General features: G+C 34.2%; 2 protein-coding genes across 4 annotated transcripts in view; one reads left to right on the top strand and one right to left on the bottom strand.

The window, feature by feature from the left end:
* Positions 1–13,326, bottom strand: part of LOC140052233 (WD repeat-containing protein 36-like) — a 42,577-nt gene extending 29,251 nt beyond the window's left edge. The window contains exons 1-5 of the mRNA XM_072097700.1: positions 13,182–13,326; positions 4,881–4,908; positions 4,575–4,675; positions 2,344–2,458; positions 2,097–2,229 (exon numbers count right to left, since the gene is read on the bottom strand). Coding sequence (XP_071953801.1) covers positions 2,097–2,229; positions 2,344–2,458; positions 4,575–4,675; positions 4,881–4,908; positions 13,182–13,325 — 521 coding nt within the window. The 5' untranslated portion in view covers position 13,326. The remainder of the gene's footprint in view (positions 1–2,096; positions 2,230–2,343; positions 2,459–4,574; positions 4,676–4,880; positions 4,909–13,181) is intronic.
* The window catches only part of LOC140052234 (solute carrier organic anion transporter family member 2A1-like), a 9,546-nt gene continuing 2,595 nt past the window's right edge, over positions 13,115–20,065 (top strand). For 2 of the 3 annotated variants that reach the window (XM_072097702.1, XM_072097701.1), the window contains exons 1-4: positions 16,993–17,719; positions 17,896–18,237; positions 19,654–19,818; positions 19,989–20,065. In XM_072097702.1, coding sequence (XP_071953803.1) covers positions 17,110–17,719; positions 17,896–18,237; positions 19,654–19,818; positions 19,989–20,065 — 1,194 coding nt within the window. In that variant the 5' untranslated portion in view covers positions 16,993–17,109. Of the gene's footprint in view, positions 13,221–16,992; positions 17,720–17,895; positions 18,238–19,653; positions 19,819–19,988 lie in introns of those variants that run through there. The other variant, XM_072097703.1, reaches the window with a different exon arrangement.

The following is a 20,065-nucleotide window of genomic DNA, read 5'->3' as shown; positions in this document are numbered from 1 at the left end:
CATCAAAGGGCCACTCACACACAGTCTGTATCTGAAAAATGTACTGTACATAAAAGGGCCACTCACACACAGTCTGTATCTGAAAAATGTACTGTACATCAAAGGGCCACTCACACACAGTCTGTATCTGAAATGTACTGTACATCAAAGGGCCACTCACACACAGTCTGTATCTGAAAAATGTACTGTACATCAAAGGGCCACTCACACACAGTCTGTATCTGAAATGTACTGTACATTAAAGGGCCACTCACACACAGTCTGTATCTGAAATGTACTGTACATCAAAGGGCCACTCACACACAGTCTGTATCTGAAATGTACTGGACATTAAAGGGCCACTCACACACAGTCTGTATCTGAAATGTACTGTACATCAAAGGGCCACTCACACACAGTCTGTATCTGAAATGTACTGTACATCAAAGGGCCACTCACACACAGTCTGTATCTGAAATGTACTGGACATTAAAGGGCCACTCACACACAGTCTGTATCTGAAATGTACTGTACATCAAAGGGCCACTCACACACAGTCTGTATCTGAAATGTACTGTACATCAAAGGGCCACTCACACACAGTCTGTATCTGAAAAATGTACTGTACATCAAAGGGCCACTCACACACATTCTGTATCTGAAATGTACTGTACATCAAAGGGCCACTCACACACAGTCTGTATCTGAAATGTACTGTACATCAAAGGGCCACTCACACACAGTCTGTATCTGAAATGTACTGTACATCAAAGGGCCACTCACACACAGTCTGTATCTGAAAAATGTACTGTACATCAAAGGGCCACTCACACACAGTCTGTATCTGAAATGTACTGTACATCAAAGGGCCACTCACACACAGTCTGTATCTGAAATGTACTGTACATCAAAGGGCCACTCACACAGTCTGTATCTGAAAAATGTACTGTACATCAAAGGGCCACTCACACACAGTCTGTATCTGAAAAATGTACTGTACATCAAAGGGCCACTCACACAGTCTGTATCTGAAATGTACTGTACATCAAAGGGCCACTCACACACAGTCTGTATCTGAAAAATGTACTGTACATCAAAGGGCCACTCACACACAGTCTGTATCTGAAAAATGTACTGTACATCAAAGGGCCACTCACACACAGTCTGTATCTGAAATGTACTGTACATTAAAGGGCCACTCACACACAGTCTGTATCTGAAATTTACTGGACATTAAAGGGCCACTCACACACAGTCTGTATCTGAAATGTACTGTACATCAAAGGGCCACTCACACACAGTCTGTATCTGAAATGTACTGTACATTAAAGGGCCACTCACACACAGTCTGTATCTGAAAAATGTACTGTACATCAAAAGGCCACTCACACACAGTCTGTATCTGAAAAATGTACTGTACATCAAAGGGCCACTCACACACAGTCTGTATCTGAAATGTACTGTACATCAAAGGGCCACTCACACACAGTCTGTATCTGAAATGTACTGTACATGAAAGGGCCACTCACACACAGTCTGTATCTGAAATGTACTGTACATTAAAGGGCCACTCACACACAGTCTGTATCTGAAATGTACTGTACATCAAAGGGCCACTCGCACACAGTCTGTATCTGAAATGTACTGTACATTAAAGGGCCACTCACACACAGTCTGTATCTGAAATGTACTGTACATCAAAGGGCCACTCACACACAGTCTGTATCTGAAATGTACTGTACATCAAAGGGCCACTCACACACAGTCTGTATCTGAAATGTACTGTACATCAAAGGGCCACTCGCACAGTCTGTATCTGAAATGTACTGTACATCAAAGGGCCACTCACACACAGTCTGTATCTGAAATGTACTGTACATCAAAGGGCCACTCACACACAGTCTGTATCTGAAATGTACTGTACATCAAAGGGCCACTCACACACAGTCTGTATCTGAAATGTACTGTACATCAAAGGGTCACTCGCACACAGTCTGTATCTGAAATGTACTGTACGACATGAAAATAAGTTGCTCTTTACTAATTTTACAATTGTTGGGGTTTTTCTGTTGATCTGTACCATTGAATTATTGATGAATAACCAAATGTAAACTGACTTGTTGCGTATATTCCACAATTGCAATTGTCCTTGATGACTTCCGAAGAGAATTTTGTTTAGGTAAGTACTTGGGTGCATAATTGCCGAAATCTGAAAAGTAGCATTGCTAAACTCAAGCTCCATGTACATTTCTAATAAAAATAAAAAGAGAAACACATTAATTACTGTCTATAACATTGTTGGTCATCAATTTCTGTCTACAGCCCTGGATTGATACAACAGTAGTTTTGGTATTACATAATTACCCTGTGTAGTAATATGCCATATGTATACATGACTGTCTGAATCAACTGCAATTAGATGGTCACCAAATGGAAGAAGAAGATGTACCTCACCAGAGCACTCATAAACATGTTCTGCCTACAGAAAGATACAGAAACAATTACTTAAGTGCTCCTATTATTTTTATTTATTTATTTTTTATTTATTAGGTATAACACTCAAAATGCAACAAAAGTTGAAAATCTTATGAGTTTACAAAAGGTACAACAAAAAAAACCGAGATATAGATATAAAACAATAGGCCTATACTAAAATTGACATAAAAACAAAACCAATTAAAACATCATACAAAAATATAATATGCACAAATTTAAAATTAATGATTATTATTAGATCTAATTAATAGAAATTCAGAAATATATACAAGTTTAAAATTATTCATTATTTATAAAGTCCACTTAAAATTTAAATTCAAAAATGTCATTAATTCCAAGGATCAATACAATTACTGTATTATTTATTTAAAATTCTTATTGCACTAGGAAGAGTTGAATTCCCATAACGGTTAGTTCTACATCTAGGTACACAGTACTTGTTGAAGGAACGTAAAGTCCTCTCGGGCTTGATGTTCTCGGGTATCCACGAAGTGAAACGCCCAGATGTCACCAGACTGCTTCCAAATTTGGCAAGTACACCTAACCGTCTGTCTTGTAAAGATGTTATATTCAAGATTTCTAAAGTGTCTTGGTACCCCGTGTAGTTGTTATATCCGATGATGATCTTAAAGGCTCTTTTTTGAACAAATTCCAACTGGGTGCATTGCTGTTTAGTGATTGCTGAATGCCATAGAGGACTAGCATACTCCAGTAAGGGCCTGATGTACGTTATATAGGTAAAGACAAGATCATCCCGAGGTGCACCATATCGTTTTAAAATATATAACATAAACAAACGACGAGAGGACTTGGATATCATTTCATTAACTTGATAATCCCATTTCATGTTCTTTTGTAATAAGACACCCAGTAACTTAACAACAGACTTCTCTTCTAGAACATTGTCTCCAATTGTTAACGGTACAAAATTGGGTTCATTCCTCATAAAATGAACATGCATTACATTGCATTTAGCAGGGTTAGGTTGCATGTCATTCTCATCACACCAGGTCTGAAGTGCATCGAGATAACTCTGAAGAGAATGACTAACCAAAGTAGTATCACCACCTCGAGGTACACGATTAATTTCACCGATCGTCAAATCGTCCACGAACTTCCATCTCTCAGGAACGTGCTCTAACAGGTCATTTACCATCACCGTGAAAAGTATAGGCCCTAATTTGGTTCCCTGGGGCACTCCACATGTGACTGGTTTGAAGGATGATAAACTTCCATTAAACCTAACACATTGTGACCTACTAGCTAAAAAGCTACAAACGGTTGGGATCACAGATGGACAGATGTTGTATTTAATTAATTTTTTGATTAAGGTAGTGTGACTAATTCGGTCGAATGCCTTACTAAAATCAACTGTACAAATCGAGGCATACGTTCCTTGACAATCGGTACCTGACAGAATCCTGTTACATAGGTCAACCAAGTAATGTGTAGTTGAGCAACCTTTAGAGTTTCCGAATTGTTGAGGGTCCAAATGGGGTTGAAAATCTTTAGATATCCACTCAGCAATAAAACTCTCAAAAATACGACCAAATAAAGGTGTAATGGATATTGGTCGGTATTCATCTGGGCTACAGGCTTTAGAGGACTTAGGAATAGGCGTAATAGCTGCACGTTTCCACACACTAGGAAAAACATGCAACTTAAGACAGAGATTAAATATCTCTGTCAAAGGAGGCGCTAACTCAACGGCGAAATCCCTAATTAACCGAGAAGGAATGTCATCGGGATGACTAGACTTATTAACCTTAATCTTCAACAGACGTCTGTATACCTGACCAGGATAGATAACTGGTGGACTCAGAGATGGGAGAAATGCTGGTAAATTCTCCAAGTCTAGAGCGGGAAGTTGAGAGCATATTCTGGAAAAATGAATATTCAGGTCTCTTACAGCATCATGAACTGGTAAATCACACCTTAATACGATTGTGTTAGATTTAGGCTTTGCTTTTCCAGTAATTGTTTGGATCTTTTTGTGCCATTTCCGTGGCTCATTATTTCTTAAGGCAGCGATTGATTTTGAATAAAATTAAGAATTGTAATGATACTGTATAGTATATTGAAATCACATAAGGACTTACTGTAGTCGATCTTATAAAAGCTGTAACAATATTTTGATATGCAGTATACACATACTTGCTGTCGGAAGTCATGCATGATATTTCATATGGATGAGTATCACCTGAGAAAAAAAAGTAAGTAATTGTCATTCATGCAAAGACTACCTCAGCAACACAGATCATTTGAAATATATTAATATACAATTGTCATCAAAAGATGCAATTGCTATTACAGTTGGTATGAACATGGAGCTATAAATAAATTAAGTGTTATTACAGCACAGTGTGGATTTCAGTGATATGAATCACTCAAATAAATTTACTTACTAACACTAACCAACCCAAATCTTGCACACTGAAAAAAAAAAAATTGAAAATAATGAAAATTTGAAATATTTTATGTCATGACAAGAAAATTCACTGTTTTTCAGTAGTCCATATCTCACAAACTGATCATATTAGTCTGATTGATTAAGCTAAAATTTGGAATTCTGATGTTTTAGCAAATTTAATAAAAATCCATGACGTGACTATCACTATGCAAAATGTCATTTTCTTTTGTTGATTTGAGATGGAATGACCCAATTATTTATTCGCCGTGGCTAAAGATACGGTACCGTATTCTAACTTCTGTTTACTAAAGGTACGGTAAAATTGCATTACGTCATAACCAGCCAATGGGGTGCTGGTATGTGTGTGACGTCATCGTATAAGGACTTTGGATTTTTTTCATATCGCGAAAACAGTGATCAACCACATTTTCTTTATACTTCATTTATCACCGTCGTGTGTGACAAAAACTAAATGTAGCCTACGTCTGTTATTATTATTGAAAAGCCAAAACATGTTGATTTTAATTCTAGAATACAGAAAACCGTTTCAAAAGGGGCCTAGGCCTACTTACTACGTACTATAACCTCATTATATGAGTTTGTTTGTGTAGGGAAAGTGATGCCAGGCTGGGGCCAGCTGATTTCTGTGACTCAGCCCTGGGGCTACTGTCTAAATCATAGTATTTGAGGGCCCCTTTATTGTCCGCATTTGCTTGTTGTTTTTTGGTCACCATTGTAAACAAAGTTTAATAAAAAAATATAGGCCTAAAGGTCATTTGGAATAAAAATAAAACCCTCCTCAGCGCACACACATCCATGCAGCCTGGCGCCGCCGACAGGAATTCTCTACATACAACAGACGCGATATGAAAAAAAATCCAAAGTCCTTATACGATGACGTCTCGCACGTACCAGAACCCCATTGGCTGATTATGACGTAATGCAATTTTACCGTACCTTTAGTACACAGAAGTTAGCGGTCCTACTAAACACCACCAGATACCACCAGATACCAACTAGAGCAATAAATCCTACCACCAGAGAGCAGCCACCTGTTTGGAATTGATTATTAAGGGTATATTGCAAATTTCAAAGCTTAATTCTTTCAGAAACTGATAAAATTGAAGTTTAAAGTTGAATTTCTGGCCGTCGTATTCCAGAACCGAATGCGTTTGATAAACATTATAGCAACGAAACGAACGCATTCATCCGTGTCTCTTGTGTATTGTATTCAACAGTCAACTATGAGGCGCTACCGATGCTTTTTTGTTACTTTAGTCAGTCACATAAATTACACCAATCGATTGCGCGATTAGTCTTTCTTTTGACATTATGTTTTTATCATGTTTTGTATGTCAAAATCGGTAACGATAACATAACAAATAGCATACAATAACATTTTTTTTGCACATTAATTTTAATTATTTCCCTTTGTCATCGTTTTCGTATACTCTGGGTGCTGTAGGAATTGTTATTATATTATTATAAATTCAATCTCTCTTATGCCATTAAGAGCTTGGCAATTAAATAAAAAATGTTGTATATTTTCTATTTTACCACTCTGAAATATAGTGCAGTGGCCAGATATTTCTTTAGACATAAAATACACGGTAATATCAAGTTAAAACTTCTGTTTTATTTTCTCTTTCCACATTCCTATTCTATAATGAGTTTACTCTATTTTAACATACGATTACCATCACTGACAAAAGGTAGTTGGCATTAAGTTTTATTTATTTTTAATAAATGTTATAGTGTACAGAAACGAATTTCTGATTTTAATTGACCAAATAAATTCATCGGTAGCGCCTCATAGTTGACTGTTGAATACAATACACAAGAGACACGGATGAATGCGTTCGTTTCGTTGCTATAATGTTTATCAAACGCATTCGGTTCTGGAATACGACGGCGAGAAATTCAACTTTAACCTTCAATTTTATCAGTTTCTGAAAGAATTAAGCTTTAAAATTTGCAATATACCCTTAATAAGCAATTCCAAACAGGTGGTTGCTCTCTGGTGGTAGGATTTATCGCTCTAGTAGGTATCTGGTGGTATTTGGTGGTGTTTAGTAGGGCCCAGAAGTTACTGTAGAATACGGTACCGTATCTTTAGCCACAGCGTTATTTATTTACCAAATAAAGAAAATCCACATGGTAACATAATTGCAACCATACAAAATAGCATGACAAGAATATATTAACACCTGACAAATATCAAAGCAAATCATCTAGCTAGCGGCACGCCATACAAAATGTCGGAAGTATGGCCCTACTAGTAGTAGGCTATGGGGCATGGCCTTCTATCGTTTCATTTCGTGATCCCCTATCGGGGGGGAGAATAAAATTGCTATGACAATTATAACAAAAATATAGATAACCTTAAACTGGCCGGTCCCGCTTGTAAATTTTACGCGTCAACGAAATATGTTTGTTTTTATATGTATTTTATTGCGATATAGAAGATTTTTGTAGGTCAGTACAGGTCGCACAATTGACCAATCAAAAAATTTGTCTTTTAACTCATGGAGCTGTGCAACAGTAACTGTCCAATCAGATTCCCTTACACAGCGGGATACGGCTACTAGACGATCGTAAACAAATATGTGTTGTTCTTCTGGAGCGCGGAGCAGGAAGATGTCATCTTCTGATGATCAAAAACGTTGTTATTGACACAATACATCTAATTCTGGGACAATATTAATTAGCGCCACATTAGCGCCTTAACATTCACAGAAACCAAATGGAAAACTTTTTTAATGTGTACAAAAAGTTGGTGCAATCAAAAGGAGTTTTGTAGCCGCAGAGGAGCTTGCCAATACTTGTTACCAATTCCTGGCGACGCTGGATGTCATAAAAAGATGCTATCAATATTTCACTGATTGTAGCAAACAAAGGCGAGCAGTAAAATATGAAATAGAGGATGTTAATTCATCCAACAATGAAGAAGGTAAATTCTATTTGTTTTAATGATAGGTCTAGCCTAGGCTAGGCCCCTACTAAGTAGACCTACTAGGCCTAGTAATTAGTTCATATCATACTGCCTTGCTAAAAAAAGCCTAGCTAGGTAGGTTGGCGGTGGGTAGTCTACAAAGTTTATTTTTTTAATATGTATTAAGCCTACGTAGAGTAGGCTAGGCCTAGTATATAATTTTTTTTAAATATCTGGGCCAACAAAAAATGAACCCATAATTACAATATGAATTAGGCCTAGCTAGGGTGGCCCCCAGTATTATTGTGTAGTGGACCTAGTTTGATGGTACCTCCATCTTGGGAAAAAACATTTGCATTTTATTATTCAATGTGGTAATGCATGCAAACCTTGGCAAGTAGCCTCAGGCAAGGACAGAATGGACCAACCTGATGCTTTGTGTTGTTATTTGAGACATATTATTTGAATTCTTGTACTGCAATATTAAATAGTGTATAGATGATACTGAACTGATTATATTATTATATTTATTACACAAACATTTAGAATCATAAATATTATTAGTATTCTTTTTTTTACAGAAGAATTTCAAGGATTAGAGTCAACAGAAGAGTTACTAAACGAAGGAGAGTTCTGCGATCACATGTAGCAATTACACAAACTGCATAAAAAATGCTGAACGAAGTCGAAGAGTAGCCATCGGCTCACAAACAATTAAAATACCAAAAGCCGAACAGCAAATTCCAGAACAGTTGAAAACATTTTTATCTGCTAATCAAGTTCTTCTTTCAAATATGAAGCATGTGTGAAGCAGATCACCTCAAGGGAATAAATGTATTCATAACATCATCATTATTATGCCATTCTATTTCAGAATCAAATGGAAAAGTTTTAATCAAGAAGAGGCAGACACCAGAATGTTTCTGTATGCGAAGTATGCTGCACACCATGGTGGTAAAGATATTGTTACAATCAGCCCTGACACTGATGATGTTTTTATTATTGGATTGGCATTTTGCAAAAGTCTGCATGGCTCTCACCTATATTTTAATACTGGAAAAGATGCTAATCTCCGAACAATTCATCTGCAGGCTACTATTCAGGAACATATTGGAAATAATGTTTCAAATGCATTAATTAGACTACATTGCTTCACAGGATGCGATTCAGTCAAAGCTTTTTTTGGGAACGGTAAAGTGAAGGCAATGAAACTCGTAATGGAAAACTCTAATTTATGCATTCTTTTCATTGGGCAATTCTACCAGCAAACTTTCAGATGAATTACTTTGTGATCTAGAAACATTTGTATGTAGGCTGTACAGTATTGTCACAAGAACCAATCTGTCAATGAAGTAAGGTATGCAATGTTCTCAATGAGCTGAAAATATGATGCCACCCAATAAAGATACTGTATGTAAACATATTCAGCATGCCAATTCTCAAGCTTCAATTCACAAAGCTAGTTTTATTCAACAACAAAATGCTCCATCTCCTGTTGGAAATGGGTGGAAGATGGCCGATAATAAACTCGTAATTGACTGGATGGAGAAGCAACCTGCTCTACACAGCATTCTCGAATTGTCATCCTGGTCATGTAAAAAGTCAAAATGCAATGAAGGGGTTGCAAATGAAAAATGCTGTGTATCCTTAGGATTCTCTTGTACAGAATTATGCTCGTGCAAAAACTGTAACAATCTTCTTCATACATCAGATGTTTGAAATTGATGGAGATGATAGCGATGATGAGGAAGAGTTTGAGCAGGAAGAACTTTTTAGTGTAGTTTAAGTGTAATTTATGGTTTACAAATGTTCATTTTACTTGGTCTACATGATTTTAATGTAATAGGTCTATAATATGTAAATTTATATTAAACTATTTTGTAACTTAACTATTTTGTAACGTAAAGAATGAACCATGAGAAAGTATAAATAAAGAACCCATGAGGTGATAAGCAATATTAAGACACAGGAGTATTATAAGAAACTTTCTACTTTGATGCTTACAATACATTAATATGCCTATAAAATGTAAATTTATATTAAACTATTTTGTAACTTAACTATTTTGTAACGTAACGGATGAACCATGAGAAAGTATAAAATAAAGAACCCATGAGATGATAAGCAATATTAAGAAACAGGAGTATTATAAGAAACTTTGCTGTAATACAGTAATTTCATTTATTTGTTACTAATTGATTATAATTCTATGTTATACATCTACAATGAAAACAATAATGCAACATTTGATTTATTACTAATTGATTATAATTCTATGTTATGCATCCAATGAAAACAAAAAGTTGCAATTATATAGGAGAGATAATATTAATAAATATTTTGTGACAGCATAGTCATGAATTATAAAAATTGAAAATGCATCTTCTTTTCAGTGTGCTTAAATAAATATTAATTAAGGTTTACTAACAGATACATTTCTTACAAGGACTACAATATTAATCTCAAAATTATGATAAAAATATTGCATGTTAAATGTGAAAGAAAGATACAGTATAAGTTATTCCAATGGAACGATTGTATTTTATCCAGTACTCACGTATGTTTGCCGCAATGCAAATTATAGGTAATTGCTGAGAAGGTAAAACTATAGAGGGCGTCGAAGCAACCAAGCGTGTAATTAGAAAATTTTCGCACGAAACTTTTTGGACGACGCGCGGTAACTTGACGATCATTCATACATTTAAAAGACCTAAAATATGTACACAAACTGCTCTATGATATTAAGCATTTAGCCTTTTTAATTTTTGAAATTATATTCTTTAGAAATGTGAAGATTTTAAAAATATTGATACAATATTTAAAATACTATCAAACTTCAAACATAGCAATGCAAATGACAACAATAACACAACAACGCTACGAGAATTTCGGAAGTAAAACGAGTCGTTTAAAATGTTAAATTGTAATTAATCTGAAGTTTTCCGAGATATGCAGTGTGTCATATCATTTTATTTAGATATCATTTAATTTAATTCCAATTAAAATTATTAGGAGGTAATTACTATATTAGAGCATCATTTAACTGAATTTCGGCTATTTTGACACATCAGAATAGACGTGCCTATGTTAAAGCATAGGCGCGTCGCGCGTGGCGCGTCTTAAGGCTATTTATAGAGGCTTGAATATACCTAATTTTGTAGGCTTTACATACTTTTATTTGTAATTTAAAGACATAAAGCTGTATGACTTTATGAAATTATGCCAGACGGGCATTGTATATATTGTTACTTTCTATTATTTTCATTTTTGCATTTATTTTAAATATATGAATACTTAGTACAATACGAGGCCTAGGTATTTCATGATTATAATAAATTGACACAACAGGCCTTATATTTATTATTTATAATCACATTTTTTTTATTATAAAAACATTTTGGTAAAATTAAATTACAGTACAGTAGTATGTTTAAAAGTCATTATTTTAACTTTATATTTATTAGGCCTAGTAGTTATTATTTCAGAATGGATAAATATACTAGCAAAACACAAGTACTGTATGTGATTCCCGATGTGATTCACACTATGTAGAACATAATTGTGATTAAAAAGACAGTAAATGAGCATAATTTTCTATCAACAAGTCAAAGTTGTCTCAGATTCCAAATCCATTCCAAAGTAACCATCTGATCATCAATTTAATGTATGTATGAGGAGTATCTGGCAGCATAAAAACTAGTTGACGATCATATCCAGGCCGGTCATTTTTTTTATCATATTCACCAGGAAAAGTACTTCATCCAATAGTACTTATTGCATTTCTGTAAACTCTAGAAATTTCCTTAAACAATAAAAGAATTGTTGTTTGTTACTCATTGGTTATACATTTTCCATTGTATTTTAATTGTATGCAAACAAAAAGAATAGAATAAAATATGTGTTACCTCTAACTATAATGGAATAACCCAAACCTAATGTTGTATAACAAAATACAGATTATACTATTATCAAAGACGGGTAGGTCACTGTAATGATTTTAAGGAGCTAAAATCGTATTATTGTATAATTAATTATAACAATATAAAAATACTAATATTAACGTTAACATTAATGCGAAACATTAGTTCTTTAAAATTTCTAAAGCTAGTGAAGAATCCAAGTATATTCAATAACGAAAAGTGTTAATCAGACAAAGAGAGGCCTAGCCTAGACTAGGCCTACGTACATGTTTTTCCAAAATATTACACGTGGTAGCTAGCCTCAACTCGATATAAACTAATTTAAAATAAGATAATGTAATTCACATTACCTTAAATAGCATTTAACCAACTTTAGTGTGTTTGGTTGATCACTAGCATATTCAAAACAACAGTATTTTAGGGGGAAAATAGTGATTTTTTATCACTTTCTCCACCTTTATCTCGTCGCCCCATCAATTACCTCCATAATGCTTTCAAAATACATAACAAGGTCAATCTCTCATGAATATGTATGAGAATATCTGACCTCTCAAAAAACTTTTGAATTTTTTTTATAGATGTTTGAAAATTACATGATTTTTAGCGTAAAATTTGAGTGAAATTTGAGTGAAATTTAACATAAATAATAGCTATACTGTGTTTTATATTTTTATTGTATTTTTAGATATTTTGAATAATAAGGTTTAAAGGAAAATAAAATAACTTGTTTGAAGGTCATAACTTTATAGAAAGGTTATGTAAAATGCCAGGTCATTTGTTGATTAAAATGTAATCGACCGTTACGCGAAAATAAACAACTGCGCGTGTGGCTTTTAAACGGTGCGTGGTCGCACATGCGCAGAACCAATTTCATTCGGGAACGTACGTGTACTAACACTAACAGAAAATGAACAAAATAGAGGGCGCTATTTCTATGTATTTCTTTATGTTGAGAAATTCGATTTTTTTACACCTAAAATTACACTTATTGCGTAACTTTTGAAAGCGGGACCGGCTGAATTTGTGTTAATCTAATTATTAACTATAAACTGTGTGAATATCTTCCTCCCCCCCGTTAGGAGATCACGAAATTCGTTTTCTAGGCCTCTTTTTGGCTCATGCCCCATAGCCTATAGGCACTGTCACAGACAGGCAGCCTAGCCTGAGGCTAGGCCTATTATATTACCAATCTCCGCCTGGCTGGTGGTTCGTGGTATTGTTGCTCAGTAATTTAACAATTAACAAGCACCGAAAAGTGAGACGATTCGGCTCACAAAGTGAGAAAGTGGACCGGATCGTCTCAGGGCCGAATCGTCCTAGACTAGCCTAGGCCCTATATAAAGGCTAAACTAGGCTAGCCTAGGCCTAGGCCTAGGCCTAGGCCTAGTACTAGCTAGATAGAGGAGGGCTAGCCTAGCCAGAGAGAAAATAATTAATTACTTACATTGTATGTATGAAACGCTTTTCCAATGGATGTTATAACGTAAGTATCTTTAAATTTTCTATTATATTTTGTTAATAAAGGCACATGGTTGCTGTAAAAGCCAAGAGCTCGAGCGCCTACAAAAACCTTGCTTCCATGCGGCATGACGAGTTCTATCTATTGCGGCGTGGTATTCAGCAGCAGAGCGAGGTATATTATTCAGAGCGTCATTTCGAACGATCGAGCATTATCTACTGCTACGGAGCGCCATTTATGCCTTTATTTACTTACGAAATAGAAATAGTACTACGGTAGCTGCTCCGGTGGACCAAATTTAGCACTAGTGGAGCGCAGTGATATAAAATAGAAATAAGTCACTAATTTTAATATTCTTTTCGTATGTTAATACACTGTGCTCAAGTGGACACAATTTGGCGCCAGTGAGGAGCACAATAATATAAAATAGAAATAAATCACTGCATTTTAATATCTTTTCGTATGTTAATACACTGTGCTCAAGTGGACCCAATTTGGAGCCAGGGGAGCACAGGAAGAGTGATATAAAATAGAAATAAGTCACTGAATTTTTATATCTATGTTATTACACTGTGCTCACGTGGACCCAATTTGGCGCGCGCGCCAGTGAGCACACATTGATATAAAATAGAAAAAAGTCACTAAATTATAATATTATTTTTTCGTATTTTAATACACTGTGCTCAAGTGGACCCAATTTGGCACCAATGGGAGCACAGGGAAATAGTCACATACAAAAACATCGAGAAAAAATACTTCTGGAATTTAAAAATATTTCAAACTTGGTATATTTGTTCAATATCGGTTACTCCATCCGTAGACCAAAAGAAAAAATAGTTTCAAGCCACATCAGTGATTTTACCCAAAATGATACCCCGGCCAGGAACACAATACTTTAACATAGGAAAACGGCCTCATATTACAGTGGTTTATTCATTATATATAATGCATTGTGTTCCATATACCCAACATAATACCCCAGGAACACAATGCTTCAACATAGGAAAACGGCCTCATATTACAGTGGTTTATTCATCATATATAATGCATTGTGTTCCATATACCCAAAATGATACCTCAGGAACACAATGCTTTAACATAGGAAAACGGCCTCATATTACAGTGGTTTATTCATCATATATAATGCATTGTGTTCCATATACCCAAAATGATACCCCAGGAACACAATGCTTTAACCTAGGAAAACGGCCTCATATTACAGTGGTTTATTCATCATATATAATGCATTGTGTTCCATATACCCAAAATGATACCCCAGGAACACAATGCTTTAACATAGGAAAACGGCCTCATTGCTTATAGTGGTTTATTCATCATATATAATGCATTGTGTTCCATATACCCAAAATGATACCACAGGAACACAATGCTATAACATAGCAAAATGGCCTCATTGCTTATTACAGTGGTTTATTCATTATATATAATGCATTGTGTTCCATATACCCAAAATGATACCCCAGGAACACAATGCTTTAACATAGGAAAACGGCCTCATTGCTTATTACACTGGTTTTTTCATTATATATAATGCATTGTGTTCCATATACCCAAAATGATACCCCAGGAACACAATACTTTAACATAGGAAAACGGCCTCATTGTTTATTACAGTGGTTTATTCATTATATATAATGCATTGTGTTCCATATACCATATACTAAATGAAAATGATACACATTAATAAAACGCAAATTCAAGAAATGTTTCTACACTTCATACAAAAGAAAACTTTTAGAGGAAATCATGGAAGTGAATTGGATTAACACATCTACTTTTCAGAAAATGTAAACAAATAATACTGTAACTGAATTGATAAGCACTGATCCCTTTAAACTTTACTATAAAACACTATCAATTACGAAGGGAAAAAAACATGTTTCCACTACTTGATACTAGAGAGTAGAGAATGCTCGATTGTCGAAATGACGCTCTCCCTCAATATCCAATCACATCTTCCTTTAAAACTTCCTAAGTTGTTAATAATCAATGTCCATGAGCATGTTCATGTCTTGACGATCGAGCATTCTCTACTTAATTCTACGGAGCGCCATTTATGCCTTTATTTACTTCCGAAATAGAAATAATACTACGGTAACTGGTTCAGTGGACCAAATTTAGCACCAGTGGAGCACAGTGATATAAAATAGAAATAAGTCACTAAGTTGATTGGTGGATGGAATGTTTGTGAATATTTGAAGACGTTTGTCATGTGACACGTCTTCATAACGAGGCTGTCATTCATAGGCGTATACGTACCAGTGACGGTGTGCGTTAATACACATCAACAAGTGTATGTACGGTGCTTTATTTAAACGTCAATTAAAACTATTATTGGTTGAAGGTTCTTTGTAAATTCTTTTAATAATGACATATTTGGATATTTTTTTAATAATTTATATAATCTATTTTTTACTTGTTTTTTAGTTTTCATTCATTCATTCATCTTTTATTTCGGGAAAAAAAATGTTAAACTTATGTGTTAGAGAAAAGATATTAGTTAAATTGTTGTTTTTTGGAGTTTCTATTTGTGTTATATATTTATTTATATTTTTTTTTTTTATTTTTTTTTTTTTGAGGCGCCTATTCACCACAAGCTTTGCTTTCTTTTAGGCTCCTCCACTTTATATTTATTTAGTTGTAAAGTGAAATAAATAAATGAAATGAAATGAAATGACATTGAATGTGTAGGCCGATCGGATTGGTTTGTGAATATTTTACTGTGTTTGTTATGTGACACGTCTTCATAACCAGGCTGTCATCACAATGTGTAGGCAATGACATGAGAATGTGTGTATACGCTTAAACCTACTACATACAGAAAATGTGTAATATTTTATATTATACAATTATTACAGGTTTCAGGTAATGTATTATTTCTCAATTTTTACGAGATAATAAAAGATGAGAATTGATGAATTATTATTTTAAAAGTATTTTTACATCGATTAAGCATATTTGAATACCTACCGGTATGGTACCATCCATGTTCAACAAAACAGTGTCACATATCTCTCTTTAAAAAATAACAATATTCATAAAAAAAAATATCCGTCGAGGTTCGAACCCCAGCCGATAGCACTCAAAACTTAGCATTACCCGTTACGCCACCAAGTACATGACTGAAGAGCTGATAATAGTCTATTTATACGTGTATTACGTAATTGATCATTACGACATAAATATCCTAGGCCTATTAACCTTGCTAAAACCAAAATGATCAGTTAGCTCAGTCGTCTGAGCGTCGTGTTTACAACACGTATGTCGTGGGTTCGATTCCCACGCTGGTCGATGGAATAGAGTTAAGGCTATGCGAGCCACTGTGTTTGGAGTTCACATATCATACGTCCCCCTTTCCACCACACATCATGAGGCGACAACATCAATGCATCTGGTGATATGGTGGAAACGACCCCAAAAGGCTGTGGCAGGGCCTTAGTGCTGAGGCATCTGGATAGTTGAAATGTTAACATTTATCATAACGATCATAGGTGGCGATAGGCCTATCATTGGTATAGACAGAGCATTCAATTAATTTCGACCCACCTCGCTCCAGGTCAATTAATATGCGTACTTTAGCCTAATTTATAAAGGCAATAAAACTATGAATCATCAGGATATGAATAAAATAGTATACAAATTTATTTATTTGTTTCAAATATTTTATGGGGTCCAAGATGATAATTAATCAATCATAGCTTTATAATAACCCTTCTATAATAAATGTTAATTATCGCGAATAAAGAGTACTTAATATAGTATGACCTACAGAATCTGCCTACAAAACAAGAGAAAATAAGTGGGTACGTATATTGTACAAGTTATAACACTCGTTACTGCTATTGTATTTGTAATCGTTTTTGTTTTTAAGAAAGCAACTGCTCTGGCAAAAATGAAAAAGCAATCTTCAGATAGTGACCGTTCTAAAAGCTGTATTAAACACAAATTTGGTAGGCCTACTATTGACCACCCGATTCCATTTCTTGTTACTGCATGTCTACAATTCCTAACTGCAGTTGCTGCTACATCATATTTTGGTGGTGTGATAAGCACACTTGAAAAACAATTTCAATTTGACAGTAAAATGTCTGGATTGATAGGTATCATAACCGATGCATCAAGTTTTTCATCTGTCTTATTTATAACATATTACGGATCGAAGTCAAATCAGCCAAGAATTATTGGAATTGGAGCTATAGTTAGTTCACTCGGTTATTTCTGTTGTGCGGTGCCGCATTTTTTCAATGATAATTATCAATACAAAGGCATGTCAACAAACGATGAACAACAAAATACTGGTCCACTTTGCAATGTTACCCTTGGTAATAATTCGGCTGAAGAAATACTGGAAACAGTGTATGTTGAGAAAGACATGAGCGGCATTGCTTGGCTTTGTATTGGCAATTTGTTGATTGGTTTTGGTACATCACCATTATTCCCGTTGACACTTACTTATCTTGATGATTCTACAATCGATCCTTCCACAACATCGATTTATATTGGTAATTATACAACCTTTAATTTACTGTAATCGTTTACCATATTTGTAATTTTTGTCGTTTAAATTGATTTTAATGAAAGCTACTTGCATTTATGATCAATTTAAATGAGTTATTTTATGCTTCTCCTAAATTGTTTAACCAATTAAATAATTGTTGTAATAATTATCCTTTCTTAGGTACCTTTATGTCGATGACATCATTTGGACCTCTTCTGGGGTTCTTTACTAGTTACAAGTGTTTGTCATTGTACGTTGACTTCGAACGCTTTAGTGTAGAAGACAAGCCTTTAGGATTTCGAGATCCAACTTGGCTAGGTGCTTGGTGGCTTGGATATCTTTGTGCCAGTGCTTTAATGTTATTATTGTCTTTACCAATGTTTTTCTTTCCACGACACCTCACCAAGCACGAATGTCAGATATGTAGCCGAATGATTAAAGATGATGGTAAAAACGAAGACATTATGGTTGGAATCTCCTTTCGTATGTTCAATGAATCTAGCATCTTGGCAAATATTGTTGGTAAGATACAATATTTACAAAGTTAACTTCTCAAATTGAGCCTTACTATCAGAATCTCGCTACTTGTAAAAAATATGCAAATTTGTTTTATAATAATATTACAGTAACCAAATTATCAATAACACACAATTTTTTTTTTCTCTTTTGTGGCGCAAACACCACTTTTATTCACATTCATATCTCATATTACATAAAATCGTATTATTTAACTTGTAAATGTCGTTACAGTTCATAAGTAACATTTTTACATATATGAATTCTGTATTACTCCTTTTTTCATTAATTTTCTTATATTTTGTTATACACTTGACAGGATCATCATTATCATCTATCCCGTTTTAAAATAGTTCACACATTTTCATTTGTTTGTTTTCATTTTACAACCCGGATTATACAATATATTTATATACATGATAAAAAAAAACAATAATAGCTCAGTACCACCAGTAACCCGTATCACTGTAATTCTTTTTCGGTTAATCGTATCAAATTAGAAATTATATTATCATAATCTTATTTCTTAAAGCTACCCATTTTTCTATACTTGTTTCTTTATTGTATGTTTCACATTCAATGTTATATAACATATTGCTTTTAAATGAATTCCATAAAGATTTACCCACTGGCTTATTTAGTGCAGATAACATTTTTATTCTATAAATAGTAAATGCTGCAAAAGTGTAAATATAATCTATTAGCTTATCTCCCGTTCCTAGTATTAATTGTTTAAATGATATATTATTGTGATTTAAACTTACAAAGATACTAAGCATTTTCCTCCAATATTTCTGAATAAATCTACAACTAAAAAACAAATGATTTTCATTTTCAATTTCTCCACATTTGTCACACGTTTGTGTTTCCTTAACTTTCCACTGATACAGCCGTTTGTTGGTAGGCAGTATTCTATGTAACATCTTATAATTGAATTGTGCTAGTTTCTTATCTTTCATTTTACATACTTTCCGTGACCAAGAAGTTTTCCAATCAATGTTGTTATCATTGAAGTACTCTTCCCATTTTAGTTGTGACATTGGAATAATGAAATATTCTTTCACAAACCATGAGTATATTAGTTTGGTAGTATTAATCTCATACTTGGTCCCAACTAATTCATCATTATCATCACAATTGAAAATATCTACCTCCTTAATAATACGTTTCCATTGAATTGGTATTGCCTTATTAATGCACAAATACTCATTTAACCAGTTTGTTTTACATTGTAGTTTCACCAGTATTTCGTTATATAATACAATAACACACAATTACCATAAACAAACTTGTTATATAAATTGTTGCTAATTTTATTATGTTGACCAATATAGATGTTTGTGATATTGTAAAGAAATTACTTCATTGCATTTTGTATACAATAAATTAAAAAAATATCATTAGTATTTGTTTATTGTTTAGGTTTTGTGAAAGCAATGAAAAGACTGATAATGAATCCTGTATTGACATCCGTATTATTGGTATCAACCTGTGACATAGCAATCATTGGAGGTTTCATATTCTTTGTTGCCAAGTATATACAAGTGCAGTTTAATGTAGCTCCAGCTATTACCTCAATCATCGTTGGTAAGTTCTGCAAAGTTTAAAAACATTTCTTCAAAGAAAATGAAACTCCACTAAACAACGATGTTATTCATAGTACTTTTTGGCCTCATTTAAAACAGATTTAGGGCCCATTATAATGATCTTACTTTTTTCTCTTTTTATTTCATTAATTTTTTTAAATTTTTGTTTAGGTCTTACCACAGCTCCAGGTAATATAGCTGGCAACGTTATAAGCAGTTTTATAATAAAAAGGTTAAAACTAAAGTTA

This window comes from Antedon mediterranea, chromosome 6 (assembly GCF_964355755.1).
Source record: "Antedon mediterranea chromosome 6, ecAntMedi1.1, whole genome shotgun sequence".
In the NCBI taxonomy this organism is placed as follows: Eukaryota; Metazoa; Echinodermata; class Crinoidea; order Comatulida; family Antedonidae; genus Antedon; species Antedon mediterranea.
This window is presented reverse-complemented; position numbering and strand designations above follow the sequence as displayed.